At 43.8% G+C, this 21,619-nt stretch overlaps 1 protein-coding gene across 1 annotated transcript in view; it reads right to left on the reverse strand.

The window, feature by feature from the left end:
* Positions 1–21,386, reverse strand: part of Cdyl2 (chromodomain Y like 2) — a 169,886-nt gene extending 148,500 nt beyond the window's left edge. Inside the window, exon 1 of the mRNA XM_021170904.2 lies at positions 21,197–21,386. Within this exon, the coding sequence (XP_021026563.1) occupies positions 21,197–21,220 (24 nt within the window). The 5' untranslated portion in view covers positions 21,221–21,386. The remainder of the gene's footprint in view (positions 1–21,196) is intronic.
* Positions 21,387–21,619: the final 233 nt, after the last annotated feature.

Genomic DNA, 21,619 nt, shown 5'->3' on the forward strand with positions numbered 1-21,619 from the left:
CTACTTCCTTAGGAATTGAATATTAATTCAATCGTTTTCCCCAGGTACCCTCTTGATTATTCCATGAATCAGCATTCTCTGACCTTAGCCCCTTTGACTCTCAAGACAGAGTTACATGGCCAAAGCTGCATTCACTGCTTTCTATAGCTGGAACATGGCCCCATTGTTCTATTAGACAGACCCTGAACTCAGGCATCTACGTGGCTCTTTCTCCTGAATGCTAAGATTAAAGGTGTGTACCACCAAAAAAAAAAAAAAAAAAAGAAAGAAAGAAAGATGCACAGCCAGCATCATCCTAAATGGAGAGAGTCTTGAAGCATTACCACCAGAGTCAGGAAAGAGACAAGGATGTCCACTAGGCCCAGCCCTTTGCAATGTGTGCCCCAAGTAGTAGGTGGGACAGAAAGTCTTTGGCAGATGATATTATATTGTACATTAAAGGTCCCATAAATTCTACCAGAAAACTTCTAGAAACAATAACTTCAGTGATGTGGCAGGTTACAAAAGCAACTTGAACAATTCAATAGTTTTTTTTTTTTTTCTACACATCAACAGCAAACATATAGAGAAACAGATCATGGACACACTCACATTCACAATAGCCTCAAAGGGAAAAAAAAGTATCTAGGAATAATTCTAACCAAAGAAATGAAGGGACTCTACAAGGAAAACTTTAAACCTCAGAAGAAAAACATAGAAAGGTGTTGGAAAATGCAAAAGCATCCCATGTTCATGGATTGGTAGAATTAATAATACGTACAACCATTTCACCGAAAGCTACTCAAAGATCCAATGCAATCCTACTCAAAAATGATAATAAACTATACAAAAATTCTTAGGAGGCCACTAAAGACCCTGGATAGCCAAAACAATCCTGGACAAGAACAGTGGCAGAGGGATCACTATCCAAGAGCTTAAGATGTATTACGGGGCTGTCGTAATAAAAAAAACAATGTGGTGCTGGACATGCAGATAAATGGAACAAATTCATAGACTCAAATATGACTTCACATAGCTTCATCCATTCTCAATGTTTGATGAAAGTGCCAACAACCTAAGCACATAAAGTAAAGCACCTTCAGCAAATGAGCTAGAGAAACTGGTCGTCCGCGTACAGAAGGAAATTACCTCACGGCCTATCACCTTGTACAAAAACTAACCTCAAATGGATCGACGACCATTAAACCATTAAGCCTGAAACACTGAAACTGTTAGAAGACACAGTCAATACCCTACATGATGGAGGTGTAGGAAGCTTTCTAACTGGCGCTCCATTTGCCCCAAAATTAAGGCCAACAATTAACAAAACTAAAACTGCAAAGCAAAAGAAAGAAAGAAAGAAAGAAAGAAAGAAAGAAAGAAAGAAAGAAAGAAAGAAAGAAAGAAAGAGAAAAAAAATCAACCAAAAGAAAATGAAGCCCACAGAATGGGAGAGAATCTTTTCCAGCTAGGCAAGCTGATAGAGAATTAGTATGCATAATATATAAACAACTGAAAAAGTACAGAATCAAAAAATAAACAGTGACCCATTCAAAACAATGGCCCCAGGACCAGAACAGAGGATTCTCAAAGCCAACGAACAAAAATGGTGAGAAACAACTCAAAAGAATTCATCTTCATAGCAATTAGGGAAACGCAAATAAATACAACTCTGGGATTTCATTTTATGGCAGTCAGAATGGCAAAGACCAGCAAAGCAACCGATAACAAATGCTGGAGTAGGTGTGGGGGAAAGGGAATTCTTATGTGCCGTTGGTGGGACTGCAGACTGGCACAGTCACTGTAGAAATCAGTGTTTGAATTCCCAAAATGCTAAAAGTAAATCTACCGTAGGACCCAGATATGCCACTCTTCGGCATACATTCACCCAAAAGACTCACCATCCTATTCCAGGATATGTACTCTTGTCATGTTTATGGCTGCTCTATTCACAACAGCTAGGAAGTGGAAACAACCTAAATGTCCTTAAGCCAAGCAATGGCTATGAAAATGTGGTGTGTGTCTGCCACACGCACATGGGTACTACTCAGCTGTAAGGGGACGGGAGAGGAAATCATGGAATCTGCAGGCAAATGATCATACTGAGTAAGGTAACCCAGACCCAGAAGAACAAACATTGTATGCTCTCTTTGGCTCCTGGAGGCTCCAAACTTAAAATCTTCAGATAAGAGTACATATGCTGGAGTGACTATAGAAACTAGGAAATGATGAGGGGCTATTGCTCCCTCTCTATAACATAGAGGAGGGGGACACTAGAGAGAGAGAGAATTAGCAGGGTACAAATAATCTGGTTGGGAAAGTGGGGGTTCCAAATAGGATAGGGGAGAGAGATGAATAAAGAGAAAGAGGAGAAGGAGGATAAAATAAGAGGAAGGGTGTCTGAAAGAGTCATAAGAAATCATACTGTTACCAGACTACCTTAAAAAAAAAAACTAGAATACCCGTAAGTCTATGTATAAATACACCTATTTTGTTTAAATGAAATCTCATCTGGGTTCACAATGCTCACTCTAAGAGCCAAAGACAGTCTAGCAAAAATGCCAAGACGGTGCATATAAAGCCCTCTTTTGAGTTGTTGGTCAGGGTTGTCCAAGAGACTCCCAAAACATTACAGGCTATTGATATGCCCTTGGTTGGCCCCAGAGGTAGAAAGTAAGTCTCTATTGCTGAAGAGATCAAGTACTTCAGACAGAGGGCCCAGAGGCCCCTGAGCTGGAATACCTGAATGCATTCTCCCTGAGGTCTAGCTCCTATGGTAGCAGAAAGCACCAGGAACACTCCCAAAAGAGGGAAGCAACTAGCTGTCCTACAAAGATATATTGCCTAGGAGTCACAATAATGACCAGCATGGCACAGTGCAGGTAAAAGCATGCACAGCAACCAACAGCTTGGACTCAGGACCTGTTCAACAGGAGGGAAACCATGCCCTGTACTGGAAATCTAGTCAACTACCCAAGGCTAGTGAAGTCATGAATCTTGGAGATGGATCTCTTTATTAAGCCAGCATAATCCCTAACTCATCCTAGACAATTGTATTTGTGGTGATTTGGATAAGAATGGCTCTCATAGGCTCATATATTTGAATTCTTAAGACATGAGAGAGTGGCACTACTTGAGAAGGATTAGGAGGTGTGGTTTTGTTGGAGTGGGTGTGGCCTAGTTGGAGTAGGTGTGGCCTAGTCGGAGGAAATGTGTCACTGGCGGTGTGCTTTGTGGTTTCAAATGCTTCAACCAGGTTCAGTGTCTCTCTCTCCCTGTTGCCTGTGGATCTTAACGTAGGACTCTCAGCTACTTCTCCAGCACCATGTCTGCCTGTGTTTTTGTCATGCTCCCAGCCATGCTAATAATGGACTGAACCTCCAAAACTGTAAGCAAGACCCAAATCATGACTTCTCTTATGGGATTTGTCATGGCAATGGTGTCTCTTCACAGCAACAGAACACTGACTAAGCCAGTCCTTAGGAGGAGTTTCCTTCCTTAAGAGAGGAAACTTCTCTTCGCAACAGAGAGAGACCAATGCAGAAAACCATAACCAATCAAAAGTCAGAGTTCTGGAATTCAGACCCAATGTATACATCTACAAAAAAACCAAAAAACAAAAAACAAAAACAACAACAATAACAACAACAACAACAACAAAAAACCTCCTGCACAAAGGCTCAGGGAACATTGCAGAAGAGAGGGGAGAAAGATTGCAAGCACCCAAGGATCAGGGAGTTTGCTGTGAGATCGTATCTCCTGGTAATATCAGAAGTGGCACCCATAAAGTCTCACTGACATGACTATCTAAGCATGAACTGAACAATAACAAAAGACATGCCAACGCAGACCATGAGAAGGTTCTCCACCCTACAAAGAGAACTATGGGTAACTAAGGCATGCTGGGAATGAGAGAAATGGTCTTCTCCAGAGAAGAACACACCGACTGGCTATCCAACACCAAGTGGTTAGCCCTGGAATCATACATACAGGTAACCTTATACAAACTTACGTAGGAATATGTGTATATACATAAACACGTACGCATGTAATGGCAATTAGTGAAAAACTTGAGCGAGCAAGAGGTGGATATGGAAGAGTTTAAAAGGAGAAAAGGGAAGGGGAAATGATATAATTATATTATAATCTCAAAAATAAAAAGATAATAAATGAAATATATCTCTTTAAAAAAATACCTTGAATAACTGCACACCAACGAATAAGGATGGGGAACTAAACTGGACTTCTGTCCTAGTTAGGGCTACTGCTGTGGTGATGAAACACTATGACCAAAGCAACTTTGAAGGAAAGGGTTTGTTTGGCTTACACTTCCACATCACTGTTCATCACTGAAAGAAATCAGGACAGACACTCAAACAGGGCAGGAACCTAGAGGCAGGAGCTGATGTAGAGGCCATGGAGGGGTGCTGCTTACTGCTTGCTCCCCATGACTTGCTCAACCTGCTTTCATATAGAACTCAGGATCACCATCCCAGGGACAGCAACACTCACAGGAGTGGGCTCACCCTGTGAATCATTAATTAAGAAAATCTCCTACAGGGTTACCTGCAATCTGATCTTTCTTTTAAAAACGTTCTTTAATCTTTTTTAAAAGATGTATTTATTTATTTTATGCATAATGAGTACACTGTAGCTGTACAGATGGTTGTGAGCCTTCATGTGGTTGTTAGGAATTGAATTTTAGGACCTCTGCTTGCTCCGGTCAACTCCACTTGCTCAGTCCCTGCTCCCTCCAGCCCAAAGATTTATTTATTATTATAAATAAGTACACTGTAGCTGTCTTCAGATGCACCAGAAGAGGGTGTCAGATCTCATTATGAGTGGTTGTGAGCCACCATGTGGTTGCTGGGATTTGAACTCAGAACCTTCAGAAGACCAGTCAGTGCTCTTACTCACAGAGCCATCTCGCCAACCACTGCAGTCTGATCTTATGGAAGCATTTTCCCAGTTGAGGTTTGTGCCTCTCTTATGACTCCAGCTTGTGTAAAGTTGGTATTAAACTAGGCAGCACAATTGATCCTTTGTCAACTTGACACACAAATACATCTCCATTAATCTACAACCTTTCCTTTCTAGCTCATCCCCAAGATCAAACATCACTATAAATATCACCATACAGACCATTTTGTAAACTTAGCAGGTCCCACAGTCTTTGCAATTCAGTTTAAATTTCAGTTTACTTAAAAATTCAAAATATCATTTTCAACCTAAAATCTCTTTATAAAATTCAGTCTCTCAACTGCAGGCTCCATAAAAATCAAAAATAAATACTTTCTTATTTCAAGAGGGAGGAACCAGGGCATAGTCATGACCTGAATGAAGCAAAACCAAACTCCAGCAGTGTGAATAAGTCAATGTCTAGAATCTGTGGTCCACACATGAACTTCTGGGCTCCTCCAAAGGTCTCAAGGTCACTTCTTTAGCTCTACCATCTGCAGCACATACAGATTTGTCTTCTAGACTGAGGGAGGCTCCACTCCACACCTGCTGCTATTCTTGGTGTTCATCCCAGGGTACTGGCATTTCAATATACTAGAGCCTGTTGCTGGAACAAATAGCCTCTCCTAAGCCCTCTCTGTGGAGTCCAGCCCTGCCACACAGTGACAAGCCTCAATGGCCTTCCATGATTCCTCCATGCCTTCCAAACCTACTAGTACCACCTAAGTAACTCTTGCAACATCAAATTTGGCGACCAGAACAAGGTACAACCTTGGCCACCTCTGAACACAGCTTGCATGTACTGACTCTCAGGAAAGACTTCCCAGAAGATTTCACCTCAGTGATGCTGCTGATCTTTTATTAATCATCACTTAATTCTTGTCTCAAGTTAACCAGCATCAACTGTCACAGTAAAGCAAAGGTTTCACTCCAGTAGTTCTGGTATCTTGTTAATCACGGCCGATTCTTCTGCCTCAGCTAACCAAAACCACAGATTCTTAACCCAAAATAACAAATGGTCCCGATAGAGTCACTGAGGGACTCTCAAACTTTCCTCTGAAACTTCTCAAGGCCTCCAACATCTCCGCATGCTTAGCTTCCAAGTTCCCACAAAGCAGCTCACGAATCACTGAACACTCAGTGGCTTTTCTCACCCAAAGTTCCAAAGTTGTTCTATAGTCCTCCAGAAACAACACAGTCAGGTTTGTCACAGCACTGCCCACTTACCAATTTTCATCCAAGTGATGGTTAGTATTGTTATGATGAGACACCATGACCAAAGCAACTTTGGAGGAAAAGGTTTATTTGGCTTATACTTCTGAATCTGTTCATCATCGGAGAAAGTCAGGACTGGAACCTGGAGGCAGGAAGCTGATGCAGAGGCCACAGAAGGATACTGCATATTGGCTTGCTCCCCATGGCTTGCTCAGCCTGCTTTATTGTAGAATACAGGACCAGCAGTCCAAGGGCTGGGCCATCCCCTATCAATCACTAATTAAGAAATTGCCCTACAGGCTTGCATATAGCCTAATCTTATGGAGGCAGTTTCTCAATTGAGGCTCCTACCCCTCTGATGACTCTAGTTTGTGTTAAGCAGACATAAAACTAGCCAGCACAACTTCAAACATGTAAAGGAATCAAACAGTCAGTAAAATCTCCCAACAAAGAGAAGCTCAAGACCAGATGGCTTCACTGGTGAATCCCAGCAAACATTGAAAGACTAACACTAATGCAACAGAATGAAGAAACTCCCTGAGGCGCCAGACTTTTCCATCTCTGCCATGTTTGATTCAGAAGGTGAGAAAAACGACTGGATGAGCCACCCAACACCAAGGCATTCATCTGCTCCAAAAGCTGGGTCTATTGTTTGAAGAAAGCCACGAGCACTCTAAAGACAATAGTTCTACAGCTCCCTTCCTCTATCTATTAGCCACAAAGTCTGAATCACAGTCTCCATGTGTATCTTCTTCTTCAAAAGTGACAAGGTTTGGGGTTTCTAGACACACAAATGAATAGAGTGGTGTTAATATCAAATCCTCTCCCTTTTCTCCTTATAACAGCATGGATTTTGGTGATGTTACTTGGTCTCACTTCTCACAACTAACACATGAATTGGGATTTCTAGGAAAATTCAGCTATCAGGGTTTCCCAAAATGTCAAGGCCTATGACATCAGTCAGGAGGACAGATTCCAACCTCAATCATCATCACTAAGAGACTTTCCCAAGACACAAGCTCATGCTACGCTGCCCTGGACTCCTTCATTAAATCTTGCATGGGAACGCAATGGTGTCAAGACTTCCAAGGACACTTTCCAGAAGAACATGGGAAGAATCTGCTTCTACCTCATGCACATCACATGCAGAAACCAACAAGGCAGACAGCTAGGGGTTGCATCTCCTTCGACAGCCAAAAGGGGCTCTCACCTTTTATCACCTGCTAAAGATGTCCACCAAAGACTGAACTTGACTTTGAAACTCCTGCCCAGCTCCAAAACTTAGTGATCCTCTGAAATCAGGACTCTATTGTCTTATGGAGAGTACAACACTCCAGTTGAGTTTGACTCACAGGAAAATGATGTGGACACTAACTGACCAACAAAGATGCAGAAGAGAAGCAATAAGGTTAAGGAATTCTAAAAGCTTGGGCATTCCCATCAGTCTCATGCCAAGAAGGCTACAGAGACATCTGAGACAAGTTCAGCTCTCACACACATAACAGATACGTGCATGCTAATTTTTCTATTGATTGGATTTTTTTGAGTCTTGTCTCATGCCAAATAATGAGAATAAGTAGACTATTAGCATTTAAGTAGAGACATTTATAGTATAAGCAAACAAGTTCTAGAATACCAAAAGAATGAATTCTGTAGGAACCCAAAGAGGAGGCATAAAGCTCTAAGTTTTATTACATGGTTACACTTTCAATATGTGTTTCAATTTCAGGAAGATCTTGGGTGTCAGGTCTCTACATAATGTCCAGGGCTGTAATGTCACCAAAGGGACAGACGGATCTTGCCTTATTTATCATCACTAAGAGAATTCACCAAGACTCAGGGTCATGCTTAGCTCCCCTGGCATCTTTAGCTAAATCTTGGGTCAAAAAGATTTTGTCAAGAGTGGCATCTATGCGAAACCAGGAGGAATTGAAACTAAGCTTCAGGGATGAGGCTGATCCATCACCTACAAGAAGGCTAGAGGAAGGCAATTATGGAACATGGAAGAGTCAAGAGTGTCAAGCAGCTCTCTGGGTAGGACACACTGCACACAGACAAACAGCAGGGGGAGAGAAGGACAAGCCACACACAGCTTACGTACCTGCTAAAGATATTCTGTCAGAAGACAACAAAACGGGAGGGTTTTTTGTTTTCCGGATCCCTATGAGGGCACCCCAGAGAAAATCTGGCGTGAACACCTGAGAGGTGCTAGGATGAGTCAAGCAATGGGAAGCATCCCCTGCACACCGGTGACGAGATGGAAAAGAAGACAAAAGATGGATTCCAGAAATATACAGGCTGCCGATTCAACAGAGCAGACACTGTGTCTGAGGAAAACAAAAGAGACCATATTTCTGGCTTGGTAATGAACAGATGGGGGCTAGAAGGAAGATTCTAAGTTTGACTTTTTGTATACTGAGTTTAAGGGATAGTTCGATGGAGAGTTGTAGAGCTCAGAAGAAGCCAGGCAAACAACAGAGACTTCAAAACCAGCAATCCAGTCTGTTTGCTGCAAGAGGTCAGGGGAAACCTGGGACCAACTATTATCTTGTAAACTGCCAAGTTTAAGGTACAGAGAACAGGAAAGAAGGACACAGAGGCAGCCAGGCAATGGGAGATGCTCCAAGAGTGAGCTGGGATACTCAAGAGAAGTGGTGCCCTGTTACGTGTCTCTCTGAGTATGTGGAGGGATTATCATGTGAGCAGTTCAGAGAATCCTGATTCCAAGGTTGACACATGGTCAACCTGTCAGTACCCAAACAGGTATGAGCACCAGGAAGGTAGCAAATGACAAATCCATGTCCTCAAGAGAGGCAGCAGTACAGCACATATGAATCCAAAGGGACCCAGAAAAGAAAGACTTGCCCATCCATGAATGTTAAGAGATGGTGTCAATACAAGGGTGGGACACTCAGCCAAGGCCTTCTTTGGAGATGAATAACCCAACTCACGGCTGCAAGGAGGCTCTCTGCTGCCAAAACCACATAGATGTCACTCAAGGGAGCTGCCCTGCCCCCATCCCACAGCGCAACCTTCAGTACTAAATGGCTAACACACAGGGGTTCAGGAGCCCCATCCCCTTATATCACCTGGGGATGTTTCTAAAGAGTCACCTTGACTTTTACTAGGATAAGAGGGGCTCAGCTGCCAGTTGGCTGCACATCACCATCTGTCTAGTTCTGTCTCCCCAAAATCCTTCCAGGCTTTTCTCCAAAGAACAGCCTTCTAGACACCATCTAGATACACGCATCTATGCCAGTTTCCCTCCAGGCAACCCAATATGGAATGAATGGTATGTATCAAATTGGACCAAGCCACTGAGCCTACAATATAGTGGAAGAGATGCCAAGGGCAGAGACAGCAAGCCATAGGGTGGCCTCTGTGGGTGCCTGCTTTGAAGCAGCTCTGTCACATGCAGTTAGCAGAGACCGGCTGCTCTCTGTCCAGTTGTTATCCACACTGGTTGTTTGAAAGTAGGTTTTGATTTGTCACGAGGGACTTTTGCTATCTATTAAGTCTATTCAGGATCCAATGGCAGGCAAAGGGGTAATTTCGATTACAAGGAACATCTGAAGGACTCTTCTCAGGAGAGAGATGAGTATGATATATGCAGGTTAAGGAAGGCAGATGGAAAGGGAGGCTGCAGGCATGGGCTTCCTGTGTAACCATCGAAGTCCCACAAGCGGGGACTACAAACACAAACAGTCCAGACATAGTGTCTCTCTCTGTCTCTCTCTGGGTCTCTGTCTCTGTCTCTGTCTCTGTCTCTCTCTCTCTGTCTCTCTCTCTCTCTCTCTCTCTCTCTATATATATATATATATATATATATATATATATGTGTGTGTGTGTGTGTGTGTGTGTGTGTGTTAGTTTTTTTTTTTTTACTTATTTTTTGTTTATTTTATATGAGTGCTCTATCTGGATGTATGCCTGCAGCCAGAAGAGTCAGATATTATAGGTAGTTGTGAGCCACCATGTGGTTGCTGGGTGTTGAACTCACAACATCTGGAAGAGCAACCAATGCTCTTAACCACTAAGCCATCTCTCTCTATCACTGAGCCTGCTGCTTATAGGAAATAGTAGGATTCAACCATAGAGCCCTTTTCTCAATCAAGATGGACACATTTTGGTGTCGATGTCTTTTCTTAGTTTGACTGACTATTTGGTTTTCTTCCCACTGACTAGGCTGAGGCAAGCAGAAAGTGCTGGTACAATAGCAAACGCTTTCAATAAAACCTCAAAATGTTAACCCACCCTCCTGCAACAGCCTGTGGTTCGTCAGCTGCTTCCTGTGTTTTATTTGCTGATGCATAAGAAAAATGACCTTGGATCTTCTATAAAAATTAGCTGTGAGCATTATCAAGTTATGTTTGGTTTGGGTCGCTCTGGCCATGTGATCTTGCAATCTCCAGGGATGGGTCATTTCCACTGAACCACAAGTCTTTGAGAATGGAAATCTGTTTGTGTGCTTGTCTGTTTCAAGTCTGGACTTATAACACTTAACTGTTATCCCTTCCTTCTCTCAAATAATCAAGGCAGAGAGACTTAGATGTAACAATAAACACCAACAACACAGCATGAAAGTTTAATATGCTCTTGTTGTTTTCATACTTATTATACACCAGCCACCACCTCAGCCTTGAGTGCCATGTGAGTGGTCATGTGTACTACAAAGAGTGTATTTCCCATAGTACTTTATATGAGAAGACATGGATAGGAACTCTTTTGCTAGCAGAGAGAGAGAGAGAGAGAGAGAGAGAGAGAGAGAGAGAGTAGATATGTAGATATAATGTTGCTTTTTTAAAAAATAATAATGCATATTTATTAGAAGTTTGAATATACGCCCAAGATAGCAAAAAATAAACACCATATTTTGAGTTTTGGTCACAAAAAAGCAAGGAAAAGAAAAGAGAAGAGAAGAAAAGAGAAGAGAAGAGAAGAGAAGAGAAGAGAAGAGAAGAGAAGAGAAGAGAAGAGAAGAGAAGAGAAGAGAAGAGAAAAAGAAAAAAGAAAGCAAGAGAAAGAAATTGACCCGACCCTGTTTTGTCACCATTGAAACTGGGGGCAGAGCAGACCACCACCATATGTGGATGTTGGGTTTGTTTGTTTGTTTGTTTGTTTGTTTTTCACTGCTAATATTTTGTTCTTAATGATCTGACTAATAGTTTAAGTGTGGCATGTATGATGACTCCTCTTTGCTTCTCATCTTTAAAATAGCACAAATAAACATAAGTAGTTCTCAAATACATATTAATGATTAATTTGGGTGTTGGGGTTTTAATTACCACATTCCAAAGAAGAATTTAAAAGACAATCATGGCTAGAGTCAATAACCTGCATAGTTACAGATGCATAGCTAACATATTATTTAACTGGCAGATTAATAAAAAGTAACTGGGTTTTTATGTGTATGGGTATTTTGCCTGCATTTATGTCTGTGTGCCCTACCTGGTGCCATGAAGACCATTAGAGGGCATCAGATCCCCTGGAATTGGAATTACAGATGTTTTGTGAGGCACCATGGGGGTGCTGGGAACCCTGGCTTCTCATCCAGTACTCTTAACCAATGAGCCATCGCTCCAGCCCTCAATGGCCATTTTAAAATTAAACCCAACTCTAGCATTTGTACTATCTCAATGGTTTGTTAGTAAAACCCCTAAGACAGTGTTTTTTGTTTGTTTGTTTGTTTGTTTTCTGTTTTTTTTTAATACTAGACTAAAGGACAAGGACACAAAAATCAAGGAGGAAAGTTCCCTGGTGATGAATCTGAGACTAGGGCAATGGCTCCTTGGTAGGGGGAAACCCTGATACAGCAGTGAGTGATCTGGAGCCTCAGCTCCATAGATGTGCCCCTGAAGGGTCCATGCTTATAGTTCCTTGAGTTACTCATTAAGCAACTGAGAATGGTTGGCAGAGGTGAAGTAGCTGAAGTCAAGAGGAACCCGTTTGGAAGAGACACTGGGCATTATATGAAGAGCCTTCTCAGGAGCCTGTTGCTTTGCACAGGCATGGTAAGTGATGGGCCTTTCACTGCTGTGATGACCACTGGAGATACAGGCATCTACCCGTGAGTTAAGGATAACAGGACCATGTCAGAGGCTGACAGTAAGCTCAAGAAACAGGAACTGGTGGATAAGGGTGAGAAGGACTACTGGACAATCCTCCACCTTCAAATGCCTCTCGGGACAAGTGACTGACTCAGGAAACTCTGATTCTCAGACCAAAGACCTATCTTGCTGAACTGTGGTGCCTCCCATGGCTGTCATGGGACACACCACAAGTAACTACCGTAAGATAGTATACATAAATTTGTGGGTTCTGGGTGTTACCAAGTCCACCCATCACTGAGCTCCTGGGCTTGTGGCTTGTCCTTCTACACACTCACACACACACACACACACACACACACACACACATACACACACTCACAAACACACACACTGGATTTGAGGAAGCAATCAACTCAAACAAAAACGGCATTATCAAAAGATAAGTGACCTAGTCTCCATTTATAATAGTGGTCACCAAGGATCAGAAGTGAAAAGGCTCATCTAGCTGCCCACCACTATTGGGTGGCAGGGAGGAGAGAAGTAGAGCCACTTGGGCACATAAGGAGGCACTTACTGGAAGGAACTGGCTTGCCCAGTGAGGAGCTGGTGAGACAAAAAAAAAAAAAAAAAAAAAAAAAAAAACAAGCCATGGAGCAGGAGATCAAAGGAAGAGCAGCTGAAACACTAGGACATGGGTTAGATAATGTCCATAGGTGGTATTTTGGCTTCTGGAAGCTTCACTTTGAGCATTAAGGTGTGTAAGCCAATTAACTCAAGCCCATTAGCATTGACGGCAATAACCTCCCTTACTTAAAGTCAACTGATTAGGGACTTTCAACCATATCCACAAAAGACCTCCGCTGCAAAACCTAGATCGGTATTTGCCCCCCCCCCAAAAAAAAAAACCTGGGAACTTAAGCCGGGCAAGCTATCACCTAACACTGATCATCATGTTGATCAGTCAGCAGTACTGTCTGTTCTGTCCCCTCTCTCAAACACTGTTGCAGCAAAGCCCTCACTGAAGAGTTCATCTTCAAGTCCTCCACTTAAATCTTTTCCTTGAGCCAATTTTACTTAACTAGAAAGCCTCTGTATGACTATATGATGCACGTTCAACTTTTTTCTCCTATTACTGAAGATACTTTTTTCTCCTGAGACTGAAGAGGTTTCTCAGTGGTTAGGAGCATTTGGTTTTCTTTCAGGGGACCTTGGTTTGATTCCTAACACCTATATCAAGAGGCTCACAACTGCTTGTCACTCCAACACTAGGAACTCTAACACACTCTTCTGAACTCTGTGAGCACCTGCACTCATGTGCACATGCCCATGCACACATACACGCACATAAGTACGTAAATACTTTTTTAATTACTGAAGACATTGGGTAGAGCATCAAGAGGTTCTTAAGACTTATGGAAAAATCACATCTAAGAATATGAGGAATCAATCAACATTGGCACCATAACCATTTACGATTCAAATCATCCAAAGCAGATGAATATAGAACTAGGGGGACAGACATGGCCAGTCCCTCCTCCTATTTCATGCACGTACCACTCCCCATCACACCACGTTCTTTAAGAGATGCCTGTGAAAGGTGTCCCTGCATCTATACTCCCCATATCAGCATCAAGCTGCAACCTTCTCACTCCCAGCACACTCAATGGGATAGTCGTATCCCACAGCTGCCAATGGTTATTCAATCCAAGGACATTCCCAGCCACTCTTTTAAAATGCAGTCTTCCATTGACTTCCACAACAGCAAAACCTTTGTTTTCTCTTTACTTCCCCTCCTACACACAAGGCAAAGCCCTCTCTTTCCTGTCTCTAAAATGTCCATTCTCCCATCATGAAGCTGCTACTCAGCCTTGCATTCTTTTTTTTTTTTTTTTTTTTTTTTTTTTTTTTTTTGGTTTGCACTATAATCTGGGCACTAATGTAGCTCAATCTGTGTGTTTCTTCCAGGACTCAGTTTGTCTCCATGCTAGATACTACTCCTAAGCTCTGACTTTGAGTACCTGCTGCAATGGGCATCTACACTTGGGATGTTCCATGGGCCCAGACTCACTGCCCTTTCCACTGCCTCCACACTTCCTTCAAATAAATCTTCTCCCCCAGGTTATCCCTCAACTCCTCCACTCCTTTACCCCTATGCACTGTAAACAAGTTTTGTTTTAGCAAGAGAAGGGACATTACAGCTGAAAACTGTACTTCCCACCAAGACTCCCTTGCAGCTAGGTATTCCGGTCAATGAGATGACAGCATAATCATGATTGATTATCATTCCATTCATCCCTCTGTCTTTCCTTTTTTTCCTCTCCTGAAAAAGATGGCTAGAGTTCTATGATCAGGTTGGATCATGAAGTGACCTTGAAGACTAGAAGCCACAACTAAAGATGATGGGATAGAGATAAAAGGAGCCAGACACCTTGAGAACTTCACAGAGGAGCAATACCAACCCTGAGCTCCAAACTTCACTTCATATAAAAGAATGAATCATGTTTAAGCCATAGTTGTTATCACATATTTCTGTTACACCTGTAGCATACAGTCCTGACTGACAAGCAAACTGTGCTGATTCTTCTTAAATCTTCCAATCTTGCCCATTTCTCTTCACTCCCACTCATCCTCCAACATTTCTCCTTCCAGTCACCAAAACAAGCAAGCAGCCATGTTAGACCTGCTCCAGCTCCTCCACTAATCAGTCAACTGTCCATTTGGAAGGGAAATCTTGGGTTATGAATCAAGAGTAGTAAAAATATCCATATTTTTCAAACTATCTTTTCTCAGAACCTACTCTGGGAAAAACAGAGTATAAATAATGATGTTTGTGGGTGGTCATAACAGCAGAACACAATGGCTTACAAATGGAATCCATCTAGATGCTCAGCAACAAGGAACTGATTATCAAAAAAAGTGATAGCTTCAGGAGAAAACTGATCTTTCATTGAATGTCATTATCAGTCACTAGGCTAAATTCTGCAGATCTGGTCACACTCATTTCCTAGTTGAGTCTCTGAGGTCATCATCTCCTCTGTGAGACCTTCTCTCATTTCCCCCCAAGCCTGGATCTCATATATCCCTCAACATCCTCCTGGAAGCCTCATCTTCCCCATAGAATGCTTTCTCTACTGACTGTGAACTTCTGTTCTCTTACAGTATCTCCCATTAGACCATAGACTTTTAGGAGACATTGCCATCATTTCCTTAGAACTAGGCATATATTTGATGATCTATAAATATTAAATAAATAAATAAATAAATAAATAAATGGTGGTGCTACAAATTCAGCCAAACTAGACTACTTTTATCCTCCAGTAGAGATGTCAAAATTAGTTGCTTGTATCTAATAGTAAGACTTGCTATCAACACCCAGGCAGAACTGTTCTTTAAAAAAAGGCCAAGCTACAAGGACACTTTTTATCACCCTTCAAGGATAGCTTAAGGCCTTGAAAAAAACGACCTTATTCAGTAAGGCATAACATACAAACCTCCTTTAAAATAAGCTGATAGATCCCCACTGGAGAATCAAATAACTAGTCTATATTCATTAGATCCCCTGTAATCAAACTCAACTGGTACCATCCTTGGATGGCATATTTGCAGAGATTTAAGAGGTCATATATTTGACAGAGAAGGTCCTTAGATGTGATTAACTGGGCGAATGACACCAGCATCACTAGGAAGTTGTGTAGGTTGAGATGCTATTTCTTCAACTTGTTAATATTTTTGAAGCAGTCATAGGCAAGCACTCTCATAAGGCAAGAGACTCAATAGTGGATGGAAACACTAGCATAAAGTTAGCTAGAAATTGGAAATATGCTCAGTCAGCATCTTGAAAATGAGTGGTAGCACATATAGCAGCACCACCACCATGTTGGCCCCATGGTGAAGCCAGAAGAACACATAGAAAGGGGCTGAAGACATTGCTTTCCACTTAGATGAATGAAGAAAGCTATGGACCAGACATAATTTTGCCAGACACTGTGTTTATTAGAAGTAAATGCCTTGGACAATCTACAGAGAACAAGGAATTGCCAGTTCTACCAATACACTATGAAGGACCAGCAGACTCACACTGGGGAATCAGTCAGTTTACTTCTATTATTAGGGCTTAGTTGCTGTTGTGGGCTCAGGTTGCATACATTTTCCATAATCTGCTTCCACACTTCTGTCCCCAAGTTCTGCTACTTCTAATGTGTGACTTTGGAGAACACAGGGTCCACAGATCCTGTCAAAGGGGAGGGGCCTGTGTTCATTACTGTAGAGTCCATTGGCAACTAAAGTCAATGTCTTTCAACAAAGAAAAAGTATTCTGTTGTTTTTATTTGGAATGAAAAATTTTATTATATACACTGTGCAAATACACATAAATTATACATACACAGCTCTGAACATAAGGAGGAAGAGATGTATACACACACACACAAAAATTATAGCCATATTTTGGAGATAGAGATTTAGGGAGCATCAACAAACAGCCTGGCACAGAGATGCTGCGAAGTCCAACTCAGTAACCCTCGTCTCAGTCACTCCACTCAGAAAGCATCCTCTTTGAATATTTTTGCCAGCAAGGTAAGGACTTTGTCCTTCATGTCAACTAACAAGAGCAAGATGTATTAGACACCACTCAACAGCAAGGAAAGCCACACACTCAGCTTCTCATGAAGGTACCCAGACATACTTTTAGAGAAAAAACCTGAGCCACCAAAGAGCATGATAGGTGAACAAACACTTATCTTGGTGTATGCTGGGTAGATCTTGTCAACCTCAACATAAAGTAGAAATACCTGAGAAAGGAGAGCCTCAGCTGAGGGATTGCCTACCTCAGACTGGCTTGTGGGCATGCCTATGAGGCATTTTCTTAATTAAAGATTAGCATGAGAGCACTAAACCCAGTGTGGGTTGTCCCATCCCCGGGGGGAAGATATCTGGTTATATATGAAAGCAGGTCTCACTCCTAGCCCACATAAAATATGGCTTATTGATTAAAAGTTGTAATAAGCCATTTTATGTATACTCAATTATAATATTTAATTAAAGAAATACTACAATGGAGGCTAAGATGTCTTTTATTGTTTCTTTTAAGGTCAGTAACTGCACAACAGAAGAAAGAAAGTTTGATGCTGTTCGAGCTGTAGGAAGCAGTCTGCCATGTCTCTGCTTCAGTTCCTGCCTCGAGGTTCCTGCTTGGAGATCCTGCACTGGCTTCTCTCAGTGATGGACTGTGTAAGGTGGAAGCGTGTTTTTGTTCACAGAAGTAGATTTGGCCGGGGAATTGAGCTCAGCAACAGCTACAGAACTAGGGCATGATATTACCACCACCAAAAGACCGTAAGCTGGAGGAGAAAGGCATGTAACTCTCAGCATCAGAATACCAAAGGTGGCTCACTGTGCTCTCTGTCTCCTGGACCCGGCCTTCCAGTCGCTGTTAGTGAACATGTGACGAGCAGGGAAGAGACAACTGGTTTCTCATGCTGTGCCACGGACCATGTGTTCCCGACACCCAACCATCTTGGCAAACGGCCGACTAAACTCCAGGGATGGCAAACTCTAATACCTTCTGGATTCAGATTTATTGTGTCAACGTGTTAGGGAAATGGATGCTCCTGTATAAGGATCACTGTGGGAAGAGACAAGCTAAAGATCTTCTGCTCCATCCTGCTTTCATACCTAACAATGAGGCAAGGCACACACACACATGTGCACACTCAGGGGCCCTAGAACTGTCTACCAGACCACTACTGATGGCCCACATGTTGACTCGCACATCTGGGGGTGGGAGGAATTACATTTTATAACCAGCCATATACGGCTTTAAGAAAATAGTTCTCAACCTGTAGCTTTCAACCCTTTTGGGGGGGGGGGGTCGAATGACCCTTTCACGAGGACTGCCTATCAGATATCCTTCATATCAGGTAAAGCTCTGATTCGTAATAGTGGCAAAAGTACAGTTATGAAGTAGCAACCAAAACAATTTTATGGTTGGTGTCGCCACAACATGAGCTTCATGAAAGAGCTGTAGCATTGAGAAGGTTGAGAACCACTGATGTAAGGCATCAATCAATATTTGAAATCCCCCTCATATGCATAACTAGAACGCATCAGAGAGGGTGAGGGCTCTGCTATCAGGGAAATAAAACCAGGTGATCCATCAAATCCAAATCCCAGAACCGCCTTTAGACCCAGGTTTCCCCGCCAAGACTGAAGGTCATGTAAGCACAGCTCATTTTGGTGTCTTTAAAATCAGCACCTGACTTCTTAACAAAGCTCTCTGGGGAAGGGTTGCTTTTTCTAACAGGTGTCTAACATCACCAAAGAGTCAGTGAATCTCTGACATCCAAACATCATCCCCATCATAAGCTGTCGAAAGTAATGTCATCAGGCACCCAGGTGGAATACAGGTCACAAAGATTATCACTCCTAGCCTACTTAAACATAGTTTACTGGTTAAAGGTTATGATAAGCCATTCTGTGGACATCCAAGTATGTTTAATTAAGGAAATACCATCATATAAAAAGAGATGTCTTTTTTTTTTTATTTCTTTTAAGGTTAGTAATAGCACTGAATATGCCCAGATCTATTAATTTTTAATCAATGGGCTATTTTTAATGCACCTGGCAATTTGACAGTTAGAAAAAAAATATATGGACTGAGGCACACCTGGCGCTTCTTGTTTTTAAGTTAAATTCGAACAACCAATTGAGTCCCTGGGTGTATGTTATGTAATGGAGGCATGGGCTATAAAAATGTTGATGTTGGTTATATTCTCATAATGCAGTTTAGCCCTTCTAGTAATGGCTGTGCAAATTATCAGCCACAGGAAAACCATTTTAGATCTCACACAATTACCTACCACCACAGAAGTAATTGTTATTATTGTCCTGCTTATTGAACTTCAATAAGCACTTTTGAGTTGCTGAGATAGTTCAAGGCCATTGCGGAAACTCCCATCTTCATCTGGGGACTGTAATTACCAAGGTTAAGAATGGCAGTTTCAGGTGAACATTAAACAAGAAATTATCCCCAAGAGGTTTGTAAGTTTCAGACTTTAAATGGGGAAGCACTGACGTCTTCTTGTGATGTCCACTTCATGTCTTCAACAAGGCCACTTGTCACCCAAGCAATGTCAGCGGCTCTGAGACAACTCACCATCAGTGAGAAAAACCCCATGACCTCAACAAGATTGGCTTTGTTCCTAAATGGCATCCACTTTCATTTCACTATGTTTTAACTTTTTGGTTTCAGAGACTGCTCCGCCATCTTGGGGAAAGATGGATGAGTTCGGGTGGCCCAGAGTACTACACTCTGTCAGTTCCTCATCCGTTTTCTCTCCCTCCCTGGCTTCTCCATCAGCACAAAGAGAAGGAGGGCCATAGGATAAAGAAGAGGACAACTTATATCATTTTTTAAAAACGTGGGCCCCACCTGAGCCTGATGGCTCGTCATCCATCACTGGGCCCCCCCAAGCTCAGAATCACCCAGAAGGCTCTGGATACATAGGAAGTTGAGATGCCTACCAGCCTGTCCTCCACTCTCCACTCACACCAGTCAGTAAACCTTCTTCCTGAGAAGCCTGGGCTTCCAGGAGGACCCCGGGAACAAAGCTTACAGTTGATGAACTACGATTGCAGTCTCTTAACCCAAAATGCTAACTTGACCTGTTCCCCAACTGCATGGAAGTTTAGACAACCTTAGGAATGACAGCCAACTGTAGTGGCTGGTTCATACTGGAGGAAAGGGGTGGGAAACTCAAGCTGACCTGTGTGACACTGGTTTCTTGCAGTATCTGCAGGCCTCCTGGGAGAAAGTGGCCAGGCCCTTTGGCTTCTTTATTCAGACCCTTCTCGTGAGAACAAACACCTCTTGAAGGGCATACTCCCCCTGGGATCAGTGGTGGCTTCTTATTTGTCCAGGAGTCCAGATCCCACTCAAGAACTGTTGTGGTCCCAAGGCCAGCTAAGCCCTCTCTCCCCAGGGACCGTGGGTATTTCTTGTCCAAAAGATGACAGATGGATGCCTTCTTTCAACATTTTGAACCGATTTCAAAATATCCAGTGCCCACTACTACCTGTGTGACCTTAGAGACAAGTATGACCCCTTAGTGTGCCAGAGGAGTTCTGGGAACTGGATTCACACCCATGTCCTCTGACAAGTCTGACCACCCACATACAAGTTTCAGGCCAGCTTCCCTTCCACCTAGAGGGTCCCTCTGCAGCCCCTCTTTCACCCTAGGAAGCATGACACCAGCAGAGGCGACCGACCCCCAAGCCCTTGCCAGGAGAGCTTCAGAGTCCAGAGAAGGGGGACACTAGGCAGCAGGTGGGGGGAGGGGGCAGGCACTCAGTGGCCCCTGTGGAACTGCAAGAGTGGTGTCCCCAGGGCACCCCCTCCCCCGTGCCCCAACACTCTTGTCCTTTTCATTCCCCTTCCTAGGAACCTGGCTCCGCTTTGATCACCCACCCAACCCACACCCGCGCACCCCCGGGGGCTCAAGACCCCTAAATTGGGCCGTCCGCAGCGAGGGCCCCCCCCCCGCATTCCCTCGCACGCCCGGCGACTTTTTTTTTTCTTTTTCCTTAATTTTTTTTTTTTTAACCTGTTCTTTTTTTTTTTTTTTTTCCACACTCGGGGCGGCTCGTCGGGGCTGAGCAAGCACCTCCCCGGGACCGCTACCTTCCCTCCCTCCGCCCCGGCTCCGCCCGGCTTCCTCCTTCCCCTCTCCAAGGCCGCAAAGTAGATGGAGTAAGAGAGTGTGTGCGCGAGAGAAAGAGAAAGAGGGAGCGGGCGCCGCGGGAGGCGGCGGCGGGAGGCGCGCCCGGCCCCCGCCACCCTCCGGTCCCCGCCGCCACCCTCGGGTCCGCCGCCACCCTCGAGTCCCCCAGCCGCCCTCCAATCCCCGGCGCCACCGCCCGTGGGCTCAGGACTACGCTCGCACCAGCTCGGCCAGGCCCGGTTCCCCGGCGCCGCCCGCGCCCCGGCTTCTCCGTACCTCGTAAAGGTCCCCAGAAGCCATGCCAGGCTGCGGAACTTGGCTCGCCGGGTGTGCGCGTCTTGCTCGCTCGCGCGCTCTCGTGCGTGTGCGCGCGGGGGGCCCGGGTTGCGCGCGCGCGTGAGCGCGTGTGTGCGTGCGTGTGTATAAGTGTGTGTGGTGTGTGTGTGTGTGTGTTTGCGTGCGCGCGCGCGCGTGTCTGTGTGTGAGTGTGTGTGAGAGTGTGTGCGCGCGAGTGTGTGCGGCGTGTTGAGTAAACTGTGTTTTTGCAGAATGACAGGCTTGGGGGCCGCCTGTGCGCAGAATCGGAGCGGGCGGCGGCGGGGCTGGCGTAACCGGCGGCGGCCGCGGCAATCGCGGCGACACGCGAGCGCGGGCAGGGGCGACCGACGGCTGCGCAGCGCGCCCTGAGCCTCGGACGCG

This window comes from Mus caroli, chromosome 8 (assembly GCF_900094665.2).
Source record: "Mus caroli chromosome 8, CAROLI_EIJ_v1.1, whole genome shotgun sequence".
Taxonomy (NCBI): domain Eukaryota; kingdom Metazoa; phylum Chordata; class Mammalia; order Rodentia; family Muridae; genus Mus; species Mus caroli.